We start from the raw sequence: 18,689 nt of genomic DNA on the forward strand, positions 1-18,689 counted from the left end.
GTTTTGAAGAAACTTTTTTTTATTAATAAAAAAGGATTTTTAATAGTATAAAACATAAGTGTCCAAAGTGGGGGTGCCTCTTCTTTTACCATCCTACCTGGTCGTTCTCATGGTTCGTCTCTGTGACCCTGCAACAAGGACAGCTATGAGATAAATCAGTTTTCATTTCTCCCCACTAGGTAAAATATTTTCATTTTTACTCATGGGCGCACCTGCAGTCACTCCCACACTACTGGTCTTTCTCCTACGTGCATTTGACCTTGTTTCACGCTGGGGTGTATTTACTTCATGCGTCTCGCCAGGTTTCCTTCTCTTTGATTCAGCTTCCTCTAGACCTGCATCCTTTTCTTTCTTTGGCGTTTTCATCCCACCTTCCTGTTTGATCCTTGCTTTCCTTTCTCTGGCCCCCTGGTGAGATGAAACTGATGTTAGATACAAACGACTGTGCAAATGTCTTGAGCCACCCCTTGTTTCTATTTTTTTTGGTATGACCACCTTTATTCTTCAACACAGCCTGAACTCTCTTAGGCAAGCTTTCTTGTTGTTTCTTTAAGAAGTCTACAGGAATAGTTCTTCAGACTTCCTGAGGAACATTCAAAGCTCTTCTTTGGATGTTTTCTTGTTGCTCTTGCTTTTAGCAAGCAAGTTAAAGAAAAAAAAAGTGAGGGTTGGCTCAAGACTCTTGCACAGTAACATGGAGCTCACTGTTGGTCAAAAGACAGTTCATGCTCACCTTTTTCTTGTTTGTGTAATCATGGTCATCATCTTTCTTTGCCCACTTTTTTGCCTTGGGTGACTTTGAATCTTAAAAAATAAATAAAAATTAATTAATGGACATTCTCATGTACATTTCACCTGAGCTGCTAAACTTCTTGAGAACATTACCTTTTGGTGCCATGGGCCCTGGATCCCCCTAAAATTATAAAGGTAGACACATAATTGTGTGACAAATAAAATCATCTGGCTTTGTTATGTTGCATTTCCTTTAAACTCACTCTGAACCATATTGTTCTCCCATTATGGTCCCGGAGTGTTTTCATCCCGTCCACATAGTAGCACTGCAGCCATGCCTCAAAGTCGGAGAAGTCCCCACTGGCTGGATCATATCCTTTCCCACCTAAAAACCACGAGTTGTTAAACACTGCGTTCATCTCATGAGCAACTCATACTGTAAACACTTGACTACCCACCGAGGTTCACCACTTCCAGAGGGACTGTATGACAAAGACTGAGCAAGTCATCCGTCTGGTGTGTCATCAGTTTCTTTTTTGTTCTTACCGATGTCTTCTGAGAAGAATAAAACAAAGACACTGTGAGAAAGAGTCTGGGTTTTATGGCGTTATTTTTGTCCCTCTATTCTGAGTGCACGGAAACAATTTTGCAAGTGCAAAAATGTTGCATTTTGAGGAGAAAATTATTTTGAGGGAAGAAAATTCATTCCTGTGTGAAAGAAATGCATTTCATTGTTTTCTATTATTCATATACACACACACCCACACACAATAACAGCCCTTCTCACCCAGTTGTTGGCATTTGCTCTGGCTCAGATGCTCTGTGTGCTGACAGACATCTGCAGACCTGCTCTCAGTGTGTTGCTCCCGTTGTCAACATGTCTGCTTCCTCCACACTCAACTCTTTCTCTACACCATTATAAATGTACCACAGAACCAACCAATCACAGACTTGGATACAGAAATTCTGATTGGCTGTTTTGGTCTCCAATCAGCTCGCTAGCTACTGCATTCCAGAAACACTGTCCAGAGTGTAGCTAAAATCATTTTTGGTTAGTATGTTTAATTATTTTATTTTAGAATATAATATAAAGACCATTTTTGTTTTTAATCTAGGTTAAAACAAACCACTACACTGGGTTTAGCTACACTTTGGACAGTGTTTCTGGAATGCAGTAGCTAGCGAGCTGATTGGAGACCAAAACAGCCTATCAGAATTTTTTTTTTTATTTAACCTTTATTTAACCAGGAATGTCCCGTTGAGATCAAAGACCTCTTTTTCAAGGGAGTCCTGGCCAAGAGGCAGCACATTTCAAGACAAATACATACGAACAAACAAAGTTAAAATTACACAAAACAATTACACATTATTGAGGCAGCCTGTAGGCCTTTGAGTTTAGTTTTAAAAACATTTAAAGACAACAATTCAGTTAGTTTCCAGTCTTTCTGTAACATGTTCCACGAAAAAGGCGCAGAGTGGACAAAGGCTTTCTTACCCAGCTCTGTGCGGACAAGGGGAACAGACAACAGCAGCTGCATCCAAGTCTGTGATTGGTTTATTTTGTGGCACATATATAAAGTGTAGAGCACAGGTGTCGGACTCCAGGCTTCGAGGGCCGGTGTCCTGCAGGTTCTAGTGATTCCTTGATCCAACACAGCTGATTTAAATGGCTAAATTACCTCCTTAACATGTCTTGAAGTTCTCCAGAGGCCTGGTAATGAACTAATCATTTGATTCAGGTGTGTGGACTAAGGGTGAAATCTAAAACCTGCAGGACACCGGCCCTTGAGGCCTGGAGTTCGACACCCCTGGTGTAGAGAAAGAGTTGAGCATACAGGGAGCAGAGATGTTGAGAGTGGGAGCGACACACTGAGAGCAGGTCTGCAGATGCCTGTCAGCACACAGACCAGAGATCTGAGCAACAGCAAATGCCAACAACTGGGCAACAGGGCTGTTATTGTGTGTGTGTATATGGATAATAGCAAACACTGAAATACATTTCTTTCACGCAGCAATGAATTTTCTTCGCTCAAATTAAACTTTTCTTTGCTCAAAATAATTTTCTCCTCAAAATGCAACATTTGTACTTGCAACATTTTTTTTTATGTGAGCTCAGAATAGAGTCACAAAAATAACGCCATAGGGTTTGGGAAAGTTATGTAAAAAAAAAATCACTTTTTTCACCTTCGTGTCTGACTCATTTTTCACAGGATTCTCATTTTGACATGAATCGTCCGGCCCAAGACCTTCCAGCACAGTTTTGGCAGCCACAAAGGGAGGGATGTTAGACCTAGAAAAAAAAAAGGGAAAGAACAGTACTGAAGGTATTTTCTTTTAGGAAACAAAAACACTCTTGTTAGCTCTCTGATTCAACAAAACCTTGTGTAGTTAAGCCATTGATATCACTGTTACTGTTTCTACCTTCAGTCATCACTAATGAAACAATCCATTTGCCATAGTTAAGGTCTTCAATTATCTGTATAATGGGTATTAGTAAAATTAAAATGTTTCAAAAATCCTGTATGATTTTTTTATGAATGTTTACACATCAGTCAGAATAAAAATGGTAGAGCAGAGTAAATCTTTCGAGGGGTAGAGATATGCACCTTACTTCAGATTTGGTGATAAGATAACAATTTACCGGTCAAGTGCAAAGATCTTGCTGTACATCCTCATAAGATGCTACTGTCTAATTAGGTCAGTATGAGTGCGGCCCTCATGCTAATCTATGTAATGTTGTCTTTGCGCATCACCTGAAAAGGATCTCAGCCCTCAGGTAGTTTCCAATACCGTTGAAGTACTTCTGATTGAGCAGGACTTCACAGATGGGTCTGTCAAAGGCTCGGTCAGACACGTGTGTCACAACATTCTCCCTGAAAATGTTTTTTTACTGATCAGTGTGGCCGTGCTACTGTATTGCGTTGAGGCAGAAGACGCAAGTGACACTCAGCATCACTAACCTGAATTTTTTGTACTCAAACATAACGCAGGGACCTCTGCCAGGCTGCCAGGTCCCGTTGGGCTCCCAGCTCCCAAACCTGCGAGGATCCACAAAGCTAAGTACTCTGCAGGGCTTCTCTTTGGAATAAAAACGCAAGTGGGCATGTTTGGGCAGCTCATCCTCGCTGGTGAAGCGGAAATAGCCTGACATCCCAAAGCGAAAGACTATGTCCATGGGATGTTCCACTTGTCCCGCTTTCACTCGCTGTTTTGGTTCATCTGTCTTTATGGGCGTCAGCGTGAGCTTCACTTCCTTCCCTCTGGAAGCAGCTGTGATGCGATAGGCCTCAGAGGTGAAGGGCACATCAGGGTTCTTGCTGACCTCTGACTTTATGACGGGACCCCTGAACAGCACTCCTTCACACATTCTGTTCACATACAGGCTGGCCAGGTGGAGCTCTGGTCCCTCGGGCATTTTGGCTGAACAAATAAGGTTGGGCTGAAACTTCCAGAAATAAAACTTGTCATCAAATATTAGGTCAAAGCTTATGTCAAAAAATGTCACTTCCAGGCTTATAACATTACTTCCAAATAACGCATGTTTCAGAACCCTGTGTCCTCTATAGAGTGCAGGAGTATGGGTAAAACCTTCTCACTTGCAATCATGACTGTAAATGTTTACATACAGCTTTGGGGTTCAAAAAAATAACACAATGCACATCTAAAAAAAACTCAAAGCTTTAACATTAAACTTCAAACCTGAGGTTCTCCTGAATATGCTCTTAATCCAATTACAGCAAAATACTGCTCTGTGTATTTGCATAAACCAAAACATGTTGTAAAAAAAAAAATGGCAATGCTGCATCTTTATCAAATTAGAAGTACATAACTCACCGAAACCAGGAAACGGAGCTCGGCGTTAAGTGCACTCAGCTTGTAGCGTTTACTGTCTGCACGGCAGCAGCTGCTGATATAAATTTACAGAGGATATGTCTTTGTGCTGAAATACCGTGCAGCTAAACATTTGACCAATGCTTTTATCGCATGCGTAACCAACAGTGTTACAAAACAAGTTGTACAATCACCACGCGCCAGTCATTAAAATGTCGCGAGACCTGCACAACTGTGACAAAACCCACAATTTCTCATTTATTTTTGGTCTAATGTGTACGTGTGTTTGTTTGGTTTTCATTCTTAGCTGTTATTATTCACTTAAAACGGCTAAAATAAAATACTAGACTTGGGTTTCCTAGCAAATAAACCGATGCATGATGGGAATTGTAGGCGCTGCGGAAACCAGGAAGTGATTTCCAACTTTTTTAAAATGTCTAATATCTTTGATCACATTGTTAAATTGGCTGTAATCAACATGATTTACGGAGGCGTTATGTATTAAATAAATCATATGTGTCACAAGTATCTTGTGTTATTGTACCTACATTATAATCAATCCAGTTTTTTTTGGCCATCACTTTTTGACGGATACGTTTTACATTGTTTTTATTTATAAGCATACAGAGGTAAAACACAAATAATTAACATAATTAAATGTGTTGAGTGATACAAGCAACATCTTTTTTTAAACAATGATCATTATTTTTTTACTTCAGTAACAAATATCACACAATCTGGACACATTTCTACTAATTTTTACTAAAATGGTAGAAAAATACAACTAAATATCAGTTGAGAGACACAAGGAATTACATTTTTTTAGGAAGAATACATAACACTGTACAACTTGTAAGTATGGCACTTTAGGCAGTTAATCATCATTATCGTCGATTTTCAGAAAGTCACGTCTGTTGTTCATTGTAGTGAGTTCATTAGAACCTGGGCTTGTTTGAGCTCTGAAAAAGTACAGAGACAAAAAAATAACATCACAGGTCTGGCAAATTAAAAGACAACAAAAAGGGAAGTATTTTAAAAGATACTGAACTTACCAGCAAGCATCACTCTGAACTTGTCAGCAGAAACAGACACCACAGTTGTCTCTGGGGCACCTGATTCTGCTCCTTGCCTCTGCAGTTTAAGTTGAATTGTTGGTTGATTCACCTCCCTCAGTTCACTGGAGCTCAAAGTGTAGTCCACTCGCCAAGAAACAGAGTCCAGTCGACCCACTGATCACAAAGCAGAATGCCAGTGCTCAGTCATCAACTTCCCAGCAGCAGCCATCATTAATTTTCTCTTCTTTCTTGAATAGGAAGGGCAGAAATACTTACATCTCAGGCTTGTCTCTCTTAATTTCTCCCGCAGTGCAACATGCTTGTCTTCGTAGGACTTGCACAGCCCTGTAGTGTGCTCTAAAGAAATATTGAGTAGAAAAAAATAATTTGAGTGTTTCAGCTGACGATTAGCTGAAGAACTAATTATGCATTACCAGACGACTAAAAAGAAAATCTAACAGTTACAAAGTCCTTAGAAGTATTTCATATTTATCAAATAAAATAAACCTTTTACTATTTCTGAAACATAACATACAATCTCAAAATCTCAGGCAGAAAGCCATCTGTCATTTTTATTTATAATGAAACACACAAAAATCATGGTGAAACTTTGGGCTTCTTATTTTCCAAAGGGTGGACTGATGTGGCACAGATGGCCTTCCTGACACAAAGCTGTGATTTATGCAGGGAGGGACCACTGGAAGCGTGCTAGCTTGTGTCTCCACTCAACCTCAAAAGGGGGATTGTCCATGTGTAAGGCAAATGTGTTAACACCACTTTTATAGAGTTGTTGATACAGCAATGCACCACCCAGTCTGTAAATCAGCATCGCCTTTGTTGTTCATGATGTACTGCTTTTTTCTTTTATTGTCAATCCACATTCATAGAATGTAGTTAAAAAGGAAAGAACCAACACAACAGGCCATGAATAGGAAACAATAGAACAGACTAACTTTACTGTCCATGTTAGTGGAAAACTGTCTTTGGTTCACTAAGTCAAAAATCAATTCACAATATGAAAAACAATGATAACAATCAGCATGCATTCATACACATGCACACGTTAAAAAAATAATAATTACAGAAATACATTACAGCTTCTCATTTTTCAGTATACCAGTTTCACTTGGCAAAAATGATCCCTTACACACCCATTTAATAACTATAATATCCTCTGACATCATCCTGAGGACATTTGTTAAAAAACACAATAAATGATTTTGAACTAATGCAATACAGGAGTTTCTAAAATCCTTCCTCTATTATACTTCTGTGCTCATACTCTAGAAATAAAATATTAAAATCCTGTAACATAAACTCTACATTTAGCTGCTCTTGTTCCACATTATCCCCATGTGAGACATTTCCCCAGGATATTAGATTAAACTAGTCACTTGTGTTTTTGTTAGAAAGTTTGGCTGTCCTTGCTCTTGGCAAAGATTCAGGCATGAGAACAGATCGGTGCATATCAAGTTGTAGACTGCATTTATTTTTACACCAACCTTTGGACACAAACACACAGGCTTACCTTTAGGCAGGCCAAGCTGTTGTAGCTCACTGGATAGAGATTCACTGTCAACATCATGCTTCGCTGCACTGGAGAAAATAAAGCTGAGCACTGCCACACTAGCTTTGATGTCTCCGCTCTCTGCAAAATGGTTTATTGACACAAAACAGCTTATCTGACAGAAATTGTAAAAAAAAACCCAAAAAAACAAAGTTTAAGTTGAACAGTGTTAAAGACTTATGTGTAAGGCAAATTAGATAGACCAGGAATGCCGCACAACTTAGTGCATTTACAATGTGTAATCACCAATTTCTGTTCTTCCATAAAAAAAGAATTTTAATGCTTTAAAGCCAATTCTTGTGCACTTATGAACCCCTTTGAGTGCTCTTGCTATGTTTTAATGACTTTCATGAAGTCCTGTTCTAATAACTCACCTGTCCAGCCACTCATTCATGATAAACTACAAAGTGGCACAGTGAGAAAACAGACTTGTGTCAAACTGACCCATTTGTTATCATCAAGATCATCACTTGTCATGCGATCTGGGTCTCTGGCTACTACCATGTGTCTAATCAGCGGTGTCAACAGAAAAAACATGCAGGCTCCAAGCTCAAAGGTCACACGTCAAGTCAGGAGCACAAACGACAGAATGAATGAGAATGAGGCCTGGCCACTGAATTCAACCCCCAAATGTTTAAACTGTTAAGACACTATTCTACTGTAATGTTCTCAGGGCCCAGAAGAAGAAAACTCACCACAAATGATGTGAACTCAGGGTTGTGCTATCATGCCTTTTAGCAACTACTAACAACACTATGAAAGCTCAGAACTTTATTTCCACACCAACAAGACCAGCTTCAGGCCAGCAACCAGATTTGTTTGTTTTTTGTAGCTTTGTACTCTTCTCTAATATGAAATTAAGGTTTAAGAAGATATTCAATATTTTAATATGGTGGACTTTGCTGCTTTTTTAGACAGTGTTAGAAGCTGCACAGCACTACTTCCAGAGAAATTAACCTGAAGCTGAACCTGACAATGTTCAAATTTAAATGAGGTAGGATTACTGCTTTTTAACAGGCATAGTCACAAAACCTTTTTATCAAGGACCAAGCAGCCAAAGACTTAGAGGCACATGTGTAATTTACAAAATCTGGGTTACAATATCTCCCCCAAAAAGATTCAAAATAATATCAAAAATACACATTCATGGAAATAAGCTTGTACGGGCAGGGTGTGGTTTGCAACAGTTGCAGGGTAGGGGTGATGCAGCAATATCAGGGGGCAGTGCCACAGGAGGCTGGCAGTGATCACCTAATTAGGTCTCTCCTGTATTTTATGCGTTAGCATCTTGGGAGGGTGTGTGGAGAGAGGAGTCTGAGTTAGTGGCAGAGTAGCTAGACCTGTCCAGGGAAGCTCAAACAATAGCCATAGGTCAAGATTGCTTTCCACAAACAATGGTTTATTGCACAAATACTGTGTCTGCTGTGTCGTTTTGGAGTTGCTTTAACACTATTTTAAGAAATAAGTGGGCTCATAAAAAAGTCAACTTAATGAAACGCTAGTTATAAATAGTGTTTAACAAAATAATAGAACTCAACAAGCTAACTGATTCAAATGAGAGATTAACTTACATAGTAACTGCAGAGGCCATTTGGTTGGCCTCTGCAATCAAACCAGCTCCACCCCCAGCCATCATTCCCCCCTAACTACCACAACAGTTAAATGTTGCGTCATTAACAAAAATAAATAAATAAATAATTTCCATCTCAAATCATCAAATACATGTAACATTTTCTGATCGATCATGCCAGATTTGCCTAAAAATGTTGTGATCCATAGTTTGGAGATTTTATATACATATCTTTTTTATATATTTTCATACTTTAAGTACATATTTTCACATTTTAAGTACATTATCTTACATAGTAATTACACATCTTTACAGTTAATACATAAATATAAATAATAATAATAATAATAATAATAATAATAATAATAATAACAACAATAATGAATAAAGTGAACAAATACTTGTATTCCCACAGGGAGGGTTACTGGTCAGTTAGGATAGGCAGATGTTATGATTGATCAAATGCACGAAGATCAAATATTATAAAAATATAAAGTTGGAACTTCTAGAATCTTAAATCTAAATAGAAAGAGCCAGTCATATGTCTGCAGACAGAAATGTTAAGCGCCTTGAAATGTAATTGTTGCATCTCTCTCAGAGAAACAACACAAGAGACACTTACCAAACTTTGCATCTGCAGTAAGCTTTCCGACTTTTTCATACTGTAAATGAAGCAAGAGAGAAGACACCACAGATGTGTGTGTGTTTCAAAACTACAGTCTACATATGACGAGCCTGTAGAAATGTCCAACAACTTACATCAATGCCCTCTCCAAGCAAATCCTTCAGCACTTGAGCACAAAGTAGCTTCATCTTGACACTTGACTGTTACATTAATGGAATAGAAAATATATTCGTTATAAAAAAAATAATAAAATCAATAAACTGGTGCCAGTAACAACTTTATCTCTTATGGTTTCTTTTACTCACAATTTTTGCTAACGTGCTGATTTCGGCAAGTACCCAATCTGGGCAGTCTAAGTCTCCACAGAAACGGAACCGCTAGGACAAAGAGGGTCACTCATAAGTTCATACACTGTGCAAAAACTACAGTATTTACAGTCACAGAAGGCTCAAAAAATGGGCTACTGGCTTAGCCTGCTTGCTAACTAGCAGCAGCACTAAACCTCGACGCCTTTGAGGTAAATTATCCGTCATTGCGTTAATACGTAAAGCGACTATATAATCGGACAATTTCACAGAATTATCAATGAATTAGACAGCATTAAATAATGAGATAAAGAGCGAACGAGCTTACCATGGTTGTTGAAGAAGGAAGACAACCGGAAGACGAGTTTTTTTTCTTTGCATCTAATTGGACGACGTCTTAGGTCACGTGACGGTCTGGCTGCAGCACCCTTGTTCCTCCTTTTTTTGCAGGTTGTTCTCACTCTCCCATTCTCTCTCTTTCTGAGTTAGACAGTTTAGTGTGGGTTAGATGTAAGGTCCGTATTTATTTTTTCATTTAATCAGAGGTTTAGTACTATATCATAAAGTACACGCAGGTGACGCTTATGCACGTGCATGCGCATGGTAGAGCACGTAAGCGTGCACAGTTAACATAAATTAGTCAGCTATAACTGATCACATATTCAGATATTACCAGGGGCGTATTTAGAGGGGTGGAATGGGGTGGCACGTGGCACCCTAATTTTGCATATGATGGTGCCATTTATTAAGATAAAATAGCATTAACAGTTTGAAGATGGAATGAAGGTGAGTGTCATTATCACTCTGTGTGCCACACCTCCAAATCACATGACCAGCATGCGATTAAGCTGACATAGCAACAAGCTGCAGCCCCGTTGATTCTGTATTTCAGCTTGTGTTGAGTGGACTTCAAGGTTTGAAAATTTTAATGACAGGCCAGTAAATTCGGAATCATGATATCTATCTATCTCTATACATATATCTATACATATATCTACACACGTATACATACATATAGGTACACATACATATACGTATATGTACGTATAGGTACGTAAACAGACAGACAGACAGATATGCTGTTTGTATTTATTATGGAGGTTGTACATTACAGAAAATCAAAATGTATAGTGTAACTGAAAAGTTTAATTATGTGGGCTACAGAAAATAATTAACTTACAGACTATATTTATATGAAACATGTTTATACTTACTGCATTTGAATCAATTTAACCATATGTAACACCTGCACATGTGTTTAAAAAGGCTTTGATTTTGCCACCCTATTTGATTTCTATGCCACCCTCATAAAGTTATGACGCACACCTTCATGTTCATCTCTACCTGTCTGAACATCTTCATCAGCAGAGTTCTTCTCCCTGGACAATTTCTCTGTCTTTCTTTTTAGTTCCAAGTTCATTAACCTCACAGCCTCATGGAAAAAGCTGCACCTCAGCCTTGTTGTACAGGTGTGAGGCTACGCAGCCTTCTTTGGGGGGGGGGGGGGGGGGCAGATTAAACCACTCTTTGCAGCACTTTCTTATTGGCTTACGCAGTTTCTAACCATAGAGGAGTTTAGGATGCTTTCAACCACACAATCCGACAAAGAAAGTAGAGCTGCACCGATGACATCCTGCTTCAGCCTCACCAGCATTGGTGAGCTTAATAATATTGTCTGTATTTGTGAGTAATTGTTGGACATATGTGTACACAGGTAGTTGACTGTGGTCACCAACTCCACAGCTTCTGCTCTAAGGAGGGAATGAGGCATGTGAGCCCGTCCTAAAATTTACCACCATCTCTTTCATCTTCACCCCACTGATCAAGAACAAGTTCTTCCATCTCTCTCCTTTAGATAGACTCTGTACAGTACTTTGTTTTTGTTACTATTGTCCATGATATAATGATATAAAAAAATTATTTCTGTGAAAACTGTGTGTGTTTTGGTTCCGTGTCCTGTTCTGTTTGTATATGTGGTTTTTTGCTGCTGTTGCAGCCAAATTTCCCCTTGTGGGACAATTAAAGGACTATTCTATTCTATTCTATTCTATTCTATTCTAGACTTGTTGGAGATAAGATAAGCAACAGCTGTGTCATCTGCAAACTTCCTGAAATTAGAAATATCCTGTCTCAGAGTGATGCTGAAAAACTAGTTCACGCATTTATTACTTCTAGGCTGGACTACTGTAATTCATTATTATCAGGAAGTCCTAAAAATCGATGAATTCAAAATCCTGCTCCTCACATAAGGTCTTAAATAATCAGGCCCCATCTTATCTTAATGACCTTGTAGTACCATATCACCCCATTAGAGCACTTTGCTCTCGCACTGCAGGCTTACTTGTTGTTCTTAGAGTATTTGAAAGCAGAATGGGAATCAGAGCTTTCAGTTTTCAGGCCCCTCTTCTGTGGAATCAGTCTTCCGTTTGGATTCATGAGACAGTCACTATCTCTACCTTTAAGATTAGGCTTAAAACCTTCCTTTTTGCTAAAGCATATAGTTAGGGCTGGATCAGGTGACCCTGAATCCTCCCTTAGTTATGCTGCAATAGGCATAGGCTGCTGGAGGACTCCCATGATGCTTTGAGTTTTTCCTTTTGAGATGAGATGAGATGAGATAGCCTTTATTTGTCAGTTGCAAGTCTTTTGCCCACAACCGAGATGACAGACCTTGCCGACCGTACATACAATACAAACATCACATTGGGGAGACAGGTCAGGCCAGGTAGCGAGGAAAAAAAAAACATTGAAATGTGCAACACAAAAGGATAATACAGGAATGCACAGGTATCAACACACCATAACACAATAAACACAGACAAGCAACATGGGAAAGAGTTCCAGTGTGTACATCTGATCTGGGACCGCTGCAATCTTTCGACTGCGCCTCCAGCTGACCCGATGTCCACATCATGGGGGGAGGTAAGCGTTGGAGGTGGCGTTGGATCCGGGGTAGGGAGGGTGATGCGTCGGTGAGTGCTTATCAGTATCAGTATATGTATGTGTGTGCGTGTCCATAGTTCAGCTGAGACAGTGTCCTTCGCCCTGCCAGGCTAAGTAAACAGTCTTCCAGCCAACCCAGGTGGCCTTGTAGGGAATGGGAAGGAACAGACTCAACACAGTCGTTATCAGGGAGTTTTTGTTCAGCTCCAGCCTTGAGCTCCGGCCTTGAGCCCACAGCTGGCACCAAAGGGGTAGCCGCATTATGATGGTAATTGAGAATTTCAAGCTGTTTTTAACACTCCAACACTGGTCTCTCAATCTCCCGTTAATAGCTGCGAGCTTCTCCGTGATGTTATTAGCTGTCGATTCTGTGGTCTTGTCACTCTTTTTTGCTCACATAGCAGATTCTGAGACCTCACGACCGCAGCCAACTGATCCGAGGTGTAATCCAGCTTCCGCCCAGAGATGTTGTTCTGAGTTGATTCTTTCCTGATGTAATCCAACATACATACGCTCAAAGGTGTTATTCTGAGCATTCACTGCAGTCGTAAGCGCCTCCAAGCTCTTAACCATGCTGCCTTCAGTGAGCCCTTTCTGAGAAGTCGCACCTGTCGTTCCAATCCCAGCGGGCAGCCTTGTGGGGGTTTGAACAGCCGGTTCCGCTCTCTTAATTCTCCGATAAGCCAGGGCCAAGCCAGCTCCGATCATCATGGTTCCGAATAGGTAGATATCTTCAGCGTCCTCGATCGACAGTCCCGCCAGGCACACGATCCTCTGCCACCCATCCATCGTGTATCCGGCAGGGAAAGTCCCTCCAGGGCACTCGGGTTCTCCCGAGCCCAGACTTTTCTGTCACCTTTCTCACTCACTATGTGTTAACAGACCTCTCTGCATTGAATCATACTTGTTATTAATCTCTGTCTCTCTTCCACAGCATGTCTTTATCCTGTCTTCCCTATCTCACCCCAAGTGATCGCAGCAGATGGCCGCCCCTCCCTGAGCCTGGTTCTGCCGGAGGTTTCTTCCTGTTAAAAGGGAGTTTTTCCTGTGCAGTATGTTTTATGTTTCTAATCAGACAAATAAGCCCATGATTCTCTGCCAACAGTACTTCTTGGAAATGAGTTAGAGCAGGGTTGATAACAGCTGATAGTGCATCAGAAAAAACTCTTTGTGTACTCATACTGTTGTGGATCCACATAATGTCAACCGAATCCTTAATGTGGGATAAAATCAGCCATTCTTGGTAATGCCTTTCACAGCTGAGTCTCTAGGCACAGGGGAAATAATGGACCTCTTACAAACAGACAGGCAACACAGCTTGGGAAAGAGAGATGTCAATGTCATAGTGAGTTCTCCAACACACTCTCTTAGAACCAGTTCTGTGATGTTCTCTCATACAATGTGAGAATGTAATCAAACTGCTTGTCAGAGGGTAACTTTTATGTATAGGGAGAGTGTGACTTTTAGGACACTTGAGCCTAACATTATAGCTTGCATAATGTTAGCTTAACCAGCTGTTGTTGTGGTTTAGCCGGCTGATTGTCAGCTGTCCGTAGATGGGAGGATCACATGTCTAATCTGCTGACAATAAGTAATTACGGCAATATCTGGAAAAATTAGCATATCTATGCACATTGTCTTGTGTTAGAGCCGTGATGTCAGTTCATCAGATGAATCTTGAGTTGAGAAAGCAGTGGTGAAGGAGAAAGATGAGGAGGAGCAGGAGAAACAGATAATAAAAAAGAAGATGTCTTTACCGCATTGAAGGGCCAATGGACGGGGCTTATTGTAAAATTCCAGGGGTGTCCAACTCCAGGCCTCAAGGGTCCTTGATCCAACACAGCTGATTTAAATGGCCAAATTACCTCCTCAACATGTCTTGAAGTTCTTCAGAGGCCTGGTGATGAACTAATCATTTGATTCAGGTGTGTTTACCCAGGGTGATGTCTAAAACCTGCAGGACACCGGCCTTGAAGCCTGGAGTTGTACACTCCTGGATTACTTACTGATAACATCTGCCCCACCCAATTCCAAACATGAACACTTCTAACAGAACACAGCAGAGCCACATTTAGCACAAAATGTGTTCTCAGTGCCAAATTCACACACATTTGCAGTAAATTGTGCATCCAAAATCTGAGTAAATCCATTTTCTTAATGTTTCATTTAAATACTTTAAACCAAAACTCCCCGGTCACACAGGGATTCATGCCAGTTTTTATGGTCTTGTTTTTAAAAATAAAATACAAACCACTAGACCTCAGCCACCTCATAGTCATATGTCTGTTAAAAAGTATGAAAAACTATGCGGAACGTTCCAGTGTCATGTGCTGTGACGCGAAGAAGACGGCAAATATATCATTTATGAGACACAAACATACCTTACAACCTGTATTTTTTTTTACTTTATTTTTTATGTAATACAGTGAAAAAATATGTTTGATTAAGTTAGATTTGAGTAACTTATTTATATGGTATAGCAGGGTATCAGTCTAAGGCAGGGGTCCCCAATCTCAGTCCACGAGGGCCGGTGTCCCTGCAGGTTTTAGATCTCACCCTGGGTTAACACACCTGAATCACATGATTAGTTCATTACCAGGCCCCTGGAGAACTTCAAGACATGTTGAGAAGGTAATTTATCCATTTAAATCAGCTGTGATGGATCAAGGACACATCTAAAACCTGCAGGGACACCGGCCCTCGTCGACTGGGATTGGGGACCCCTGGTCTAAGGGATATTGAAGTGACCTGCGTGATGATCAGCAATTAAAATCTAAGGTGCTGAACCTGTAGAGGTGCAATCATCAGAGGTTATCCAGTAGAAACAGGAGGGTTGTGATGACAGTAAATCCAGTTCATTAACCATTATTGGTTTACCATTCTTTTATTTTAATCAGGACACGCCTCCTTGAGTGAATGCAGGTCTCTATGGGCTGTGTGTGGTTCCTCTTAAAGAAATATTATTAAATAAATATTATAAATGTAAGAGATTATCAATAAAGAACAGGTTTGTTGCTTTGGAAGGTGTATATGTGTTTGCTATTGATGTGTTGAACACATGGGGCCAACTAAGGAATTGTGTGGCAGTCCCTTAATGGCTTATAGCAACAATTATGTGGATTATCCAGACTGCAATGACCAACAGGAAAAAGGTAACTACATTCGGCAAGCATGACCAGTTTATATCACACAGACTCCAGCATTTGTGGACAACCTCTACAGAGCTAAGAGGACTTGAGCAAAATATTTACATAGTCATGAATGCACACAATAAGCAGCAGTAAAACAAAAGAGAAAAATGTTCAGGGTGTAACTGAAATGTGAATATTAGTGAAATGTGGAAGGTTTTCCCAGTGCCCTCGTTGTGATCTCTGTGCGGTTTGTCCACCTGATTAAAAACTGAGCTTCGTTGCAGAAAGGGGCATAAATGTTGTTGCTTGTTAAGCTCAATGCTCTGTGTAATCTCTAACTCCTCTTTCTGTGCATATGAATATAATAAAACTATGAGTGAGTTGGTGACATTTTGAACACAGGGCTTTATTGTGAGACACCCTTCAGGGAACCACAAGTTAGATTTACAATTTCAGACAAATAAGTTTATTTGGAAAATGTAAAAAAGGATGTGTTCGTATGCAATAAAGCATCTTGTTTGTGTTCCGGTACAGAAAAAAAGCCACAATGATAGAACGAAAAAAAACTGCAGCTTCAAGTTGTTATGTTGGAAAAAGACACATGGTCATCTTGAAAAGCAAATATAGAAATACCACAGCTGGAAAACCTGCCTGACACTTAAACACATGATTCTTTAAACAGCTTTTAGGCCACATTAAATACAAAAATAACTATTTGGGGTACTTCCATGTTTCACTGTATATAAAAATTAATCTCTGCTTTTTACTGGAATGAACAGGCTAATCCAAAATAACTTCATGCTGCTGCGCCCTTTCTCCTGTTTCAAAGGATCTGCCAGATGTAACTTTTGTTTTTCTTGATATTTTTCTACATTGTTTCTTATTTTTACACTTTAAAGAACTCTAAAAGGATATTTTGCTTTCCCCTTTGCATTTCCAAGTTAATTGCTGGTTTTTAGTCTGTGGAACCAGTGAGAGCAAACCCACCCAGAGACTCCAAAAAGGACCACCTAATTAAAATGTGTGGGGTAATTCTGCAGAGATGGTGGTAGAGGTGTAGTTTGCAAAGGCAGAAAAAACTTTTTAAAATGTACCTCTAAAAAGTGAACATCAACCAATCAGTTTCCGTATAAAACCTCCTTGCTTACCACTGCACTATCTACTACCTCTGTTGGTCCCAGCAAGTATTTGATTTAACATTAAAATATAAGGAGTAGTGTTCTCCTACTGCCTGGGTGTTTGGTATGCAGGGGCCACTACTGCTTACAGGAAGCCTGCACAGAGGGTAGTCAACACCACCCAAAAAAATTATTGGCTGCCCTCTGCAACCCCTATAGGCCATTATCATTTCCACCTGTCTCAGAAAAACCAGACCCATCACAGGGTACCCCTTGCACCCTGCATACCACCTGTGTGACCCGCTGCCCTCTGGTCACCGCCTCAGGTCACTCAGATTCCACACCTCCAGACTGACTAACAGCTTTTCCCGGTGGGCCATTGTGACTATAAACAAACACTCCCCACACCCACCGCTGCCCACCTCACCAATCTGGTCTGAGTAACCCTCATCACTCAGGCCACTCGCATAAGTCCCTTTGAAGTGCTTCCAACCACTTTGCTTGTAAGCAAAGTGGTTGTTTTGTATATATTACTTTAGTTTGTATATGTTCCTCTAGACTGTATATCTTTTATTTTTTGCTATCTATCCTGATGTCTTTACTATTTATATTTGGGTAGTGACCGAAAGAACGAGATCGCGGATAAAAGCGCTGGAAATGGGCTTCCTCCAAAGGGTGGCTGGCCTCACTGTGCGATTTTTGGCCCATTTTGAGCCGATTTTTGAGTCGTGCGACCGTTTTGGCGATCGGCCCGATTTTGGCCTTCATCGTGCGTCGTGCATCGTGTAGTATACGTGGGGTAACGAGAGGCGATTAACACCTCACGACCATCAATCGCTTGGTCGCGAGGATTTCAAACCTGTTTGAAATCCTCGCGACCGTCGTGAGGGTGTCACCGCAGCCGCTCACACTGCGCACGCGCAAACACAAATGTCAGCGAAAAAGACGGCGCAGCACAGCAGTGTAGCGTGTGATCTGGACACAAGCGATGGAGGCACAATTAGTAGAACTTTGGAAAGCTCATCCGAGCCTTTTCGGTGTGGCCTCACAAAATTATCACGACCACAACAACCGTGAAAATAGTTGGATTTACACTGCTGCTCAATCACAGCTGCCTGATCAATGTTTTTCATTGGCAATTTAGCAAAGTTGATGGTGGTGGTGTGCGTGTCTGTGTGAGTGAAAGAATAATAATGGATTGGATTTATATAGCGCTTTTCAAAGCACCCAAAGTGCTTTACAATGCCACTATTCATTCACTCTTTCACTCACACAGACACACACACACACCACCATCATCACCTTTGATAAATTGCTAATGAAAAACATTGATCAGGCAGCTGTGATTGAGCAGCAATGTAAATAAAACTATTTTCACGGTTGTTGTGGTCGTGATGATTTTGTGAGGCCACATCAAAAAAAGGCTCGGATGAGCTTGCCAAAGTTCTACAAGTTGTGCCTCCATCGCTTGTGTCCAGTTCACACGCTGCACTGCACTTTTTCACCGACGTTTATGTGTTTGCGCGTGCGCAGTGTGAGCGGCTGCGGCGACACCCTCACGACGGTCGTGTTTGAAATCCTCACGACCAAGCGATTGATGATCGGGAGCTGGTCGTGAGGTGTTAATCGCTTCTCGTTACCCCACGTATACTGCACGATGAAGGCCAAAATTGGGCCGATCACCAAAACGGTCGCACAACTCAAAAATCGGCTCAAAACAGTGTAAGCCCAGCATTAGAGATCCCCTGCCATCCGGGAGGGGCTCAGACTACAGCCGCTGCTCCATCACATCAAAAGGAGCCAGTTGAGATG

The 18,689-nt window shown here is 40.7% G+C and overlaps 2 protein-coding genes across 5 annotated transcripts; both read right to left on the reverse strand.

Moving 5' to 3' along the window:
- Window position 1: 1 nt before the first annotated feature.
- On the reverse strand, window positions 2–4,923 carry neil1 (nei-like DNA glycosylase 1). Of its 4 annotated transcripts, none has more exons than XM_014407927.4 (10): window positions 4,567–4,923; window positions 3,693–4,171; window positions 3,486–3,605; window positions 2,917–3,022; window positions 1,191–1,284; window positions 996–1,117; window positions 886–913; window positions 734–804; window positions 213–408; window positions 2–128 (listed from the first exon to the last, which is right to left on the reverse strand). In XM_014407927.4, exons 2-10 carry the CDS (start codon window positions 4,145–4,147, stop codon window positions 94–96), a joined length of 1,227 nt encoding a protein of 408 aa, XP_014263413.2. In that variant the 5' UTR covers window positions 4,148–4,171; window positions 4,567–4,923; the 3' UTR covers window positions 2–93. The 4 variants fall into 4 exon arrangements, with proteins under 4 accessions (XP_014263413.2, XP_014263412.2, XP_076741920.1 ...); XM_014407926.4 differs by having other exon boundaries at window positions 1,191–1,287; window positions 3,693–4,152; window positions 4,567–4,920; XM_076885805.1 differs by having other exon boundaries at window positions 1,191–1,287; window positions 3,693–4,177; window positions 4,567–4,920.
- Window positions 4,924–5,155: 232 nt separating this feature from the next.
- Window positions 5,156–10,159, reverse strand: commd4 (COMM domain containing 4). The gene is made up of 8 exons (XM_004553107.2): window positions 10,014–10,159; window positions 9,686–9,757; window positions 9,515–9,580; window positions 9,378–9,417; window positions 7,147–7,266; window positions 5,895–5,975; window positions 5,616–5,792; window positions 5,156–5,522 (listed from the first exon to the last, which is right to left on the reverse strand). Exons 1-8 carry the CDS (start codon window positions 10,014–10,016, stop codon window positions 5,482–5,484), a joined length of 600 nt encoding a protein of 199 aa, XP_004553164.1. The 5' UTR covers window positions 10,017–10,159; the 3' UTR covers window positions 5,156–5,481.
- Between the last annotated feature and the right edge of the window lie 8,530 nt (window positions 10,160–18,689).

This window comes from Maylandia zebra, linkage group LG7 (genome assembly GCF_041146795.1).
Source record: "Maylandia zebra isolate NMK-2024a linkage group LG7, Mzebra_GT3a, whole genome shotgun sequence".
Taxonomy (NCBI): domain Eukaryota; kingdom Metazoa; phylum Chordata; class Actinopteri; order Cichliformes; family Cichlidae; genus Maylandia; species Maylandia zebra.

Coding starts and splice junctions, on each gene's coding strand:
- neil1 (XM_014407926.4), bottom strand. CDS start 4,147: ATGCCCGAGGGACCAGAGCTCCACCTGGCCAGCCTGTATGTGAACAGA. Junction 1,288..2,916: donor AAAATGAGTCAGACACGAAG/GTGAAAAAAGTG, acceptor TATTCTTCTCAG/AAGACATCGGTAAGAACAAA. Junction 1,118..1,190: donor TCTGGAAGTGGTGAACCTCG/GTGGGTAGTCAA, acceptor CGTGGTTTTTAG/GTGGGAAAGGATATGATCCA.
- commd4 (XM_004553107.2), bottom strand. Junction 7,267..9,377: donor TACTGCAGATGCAAAGTTTG/GTAAGTGTCTCT, acceptor ACCATTTTGCAG/AGAGCGGAGACATCAAAGCT. Junction 5,793..5,894: donor AAGAGAGACAAGCCTGAGAT/GTAAGTATTTCT, acceptor CTTTGTGATCAG/TGGGTCGACTGGACTCTGTT.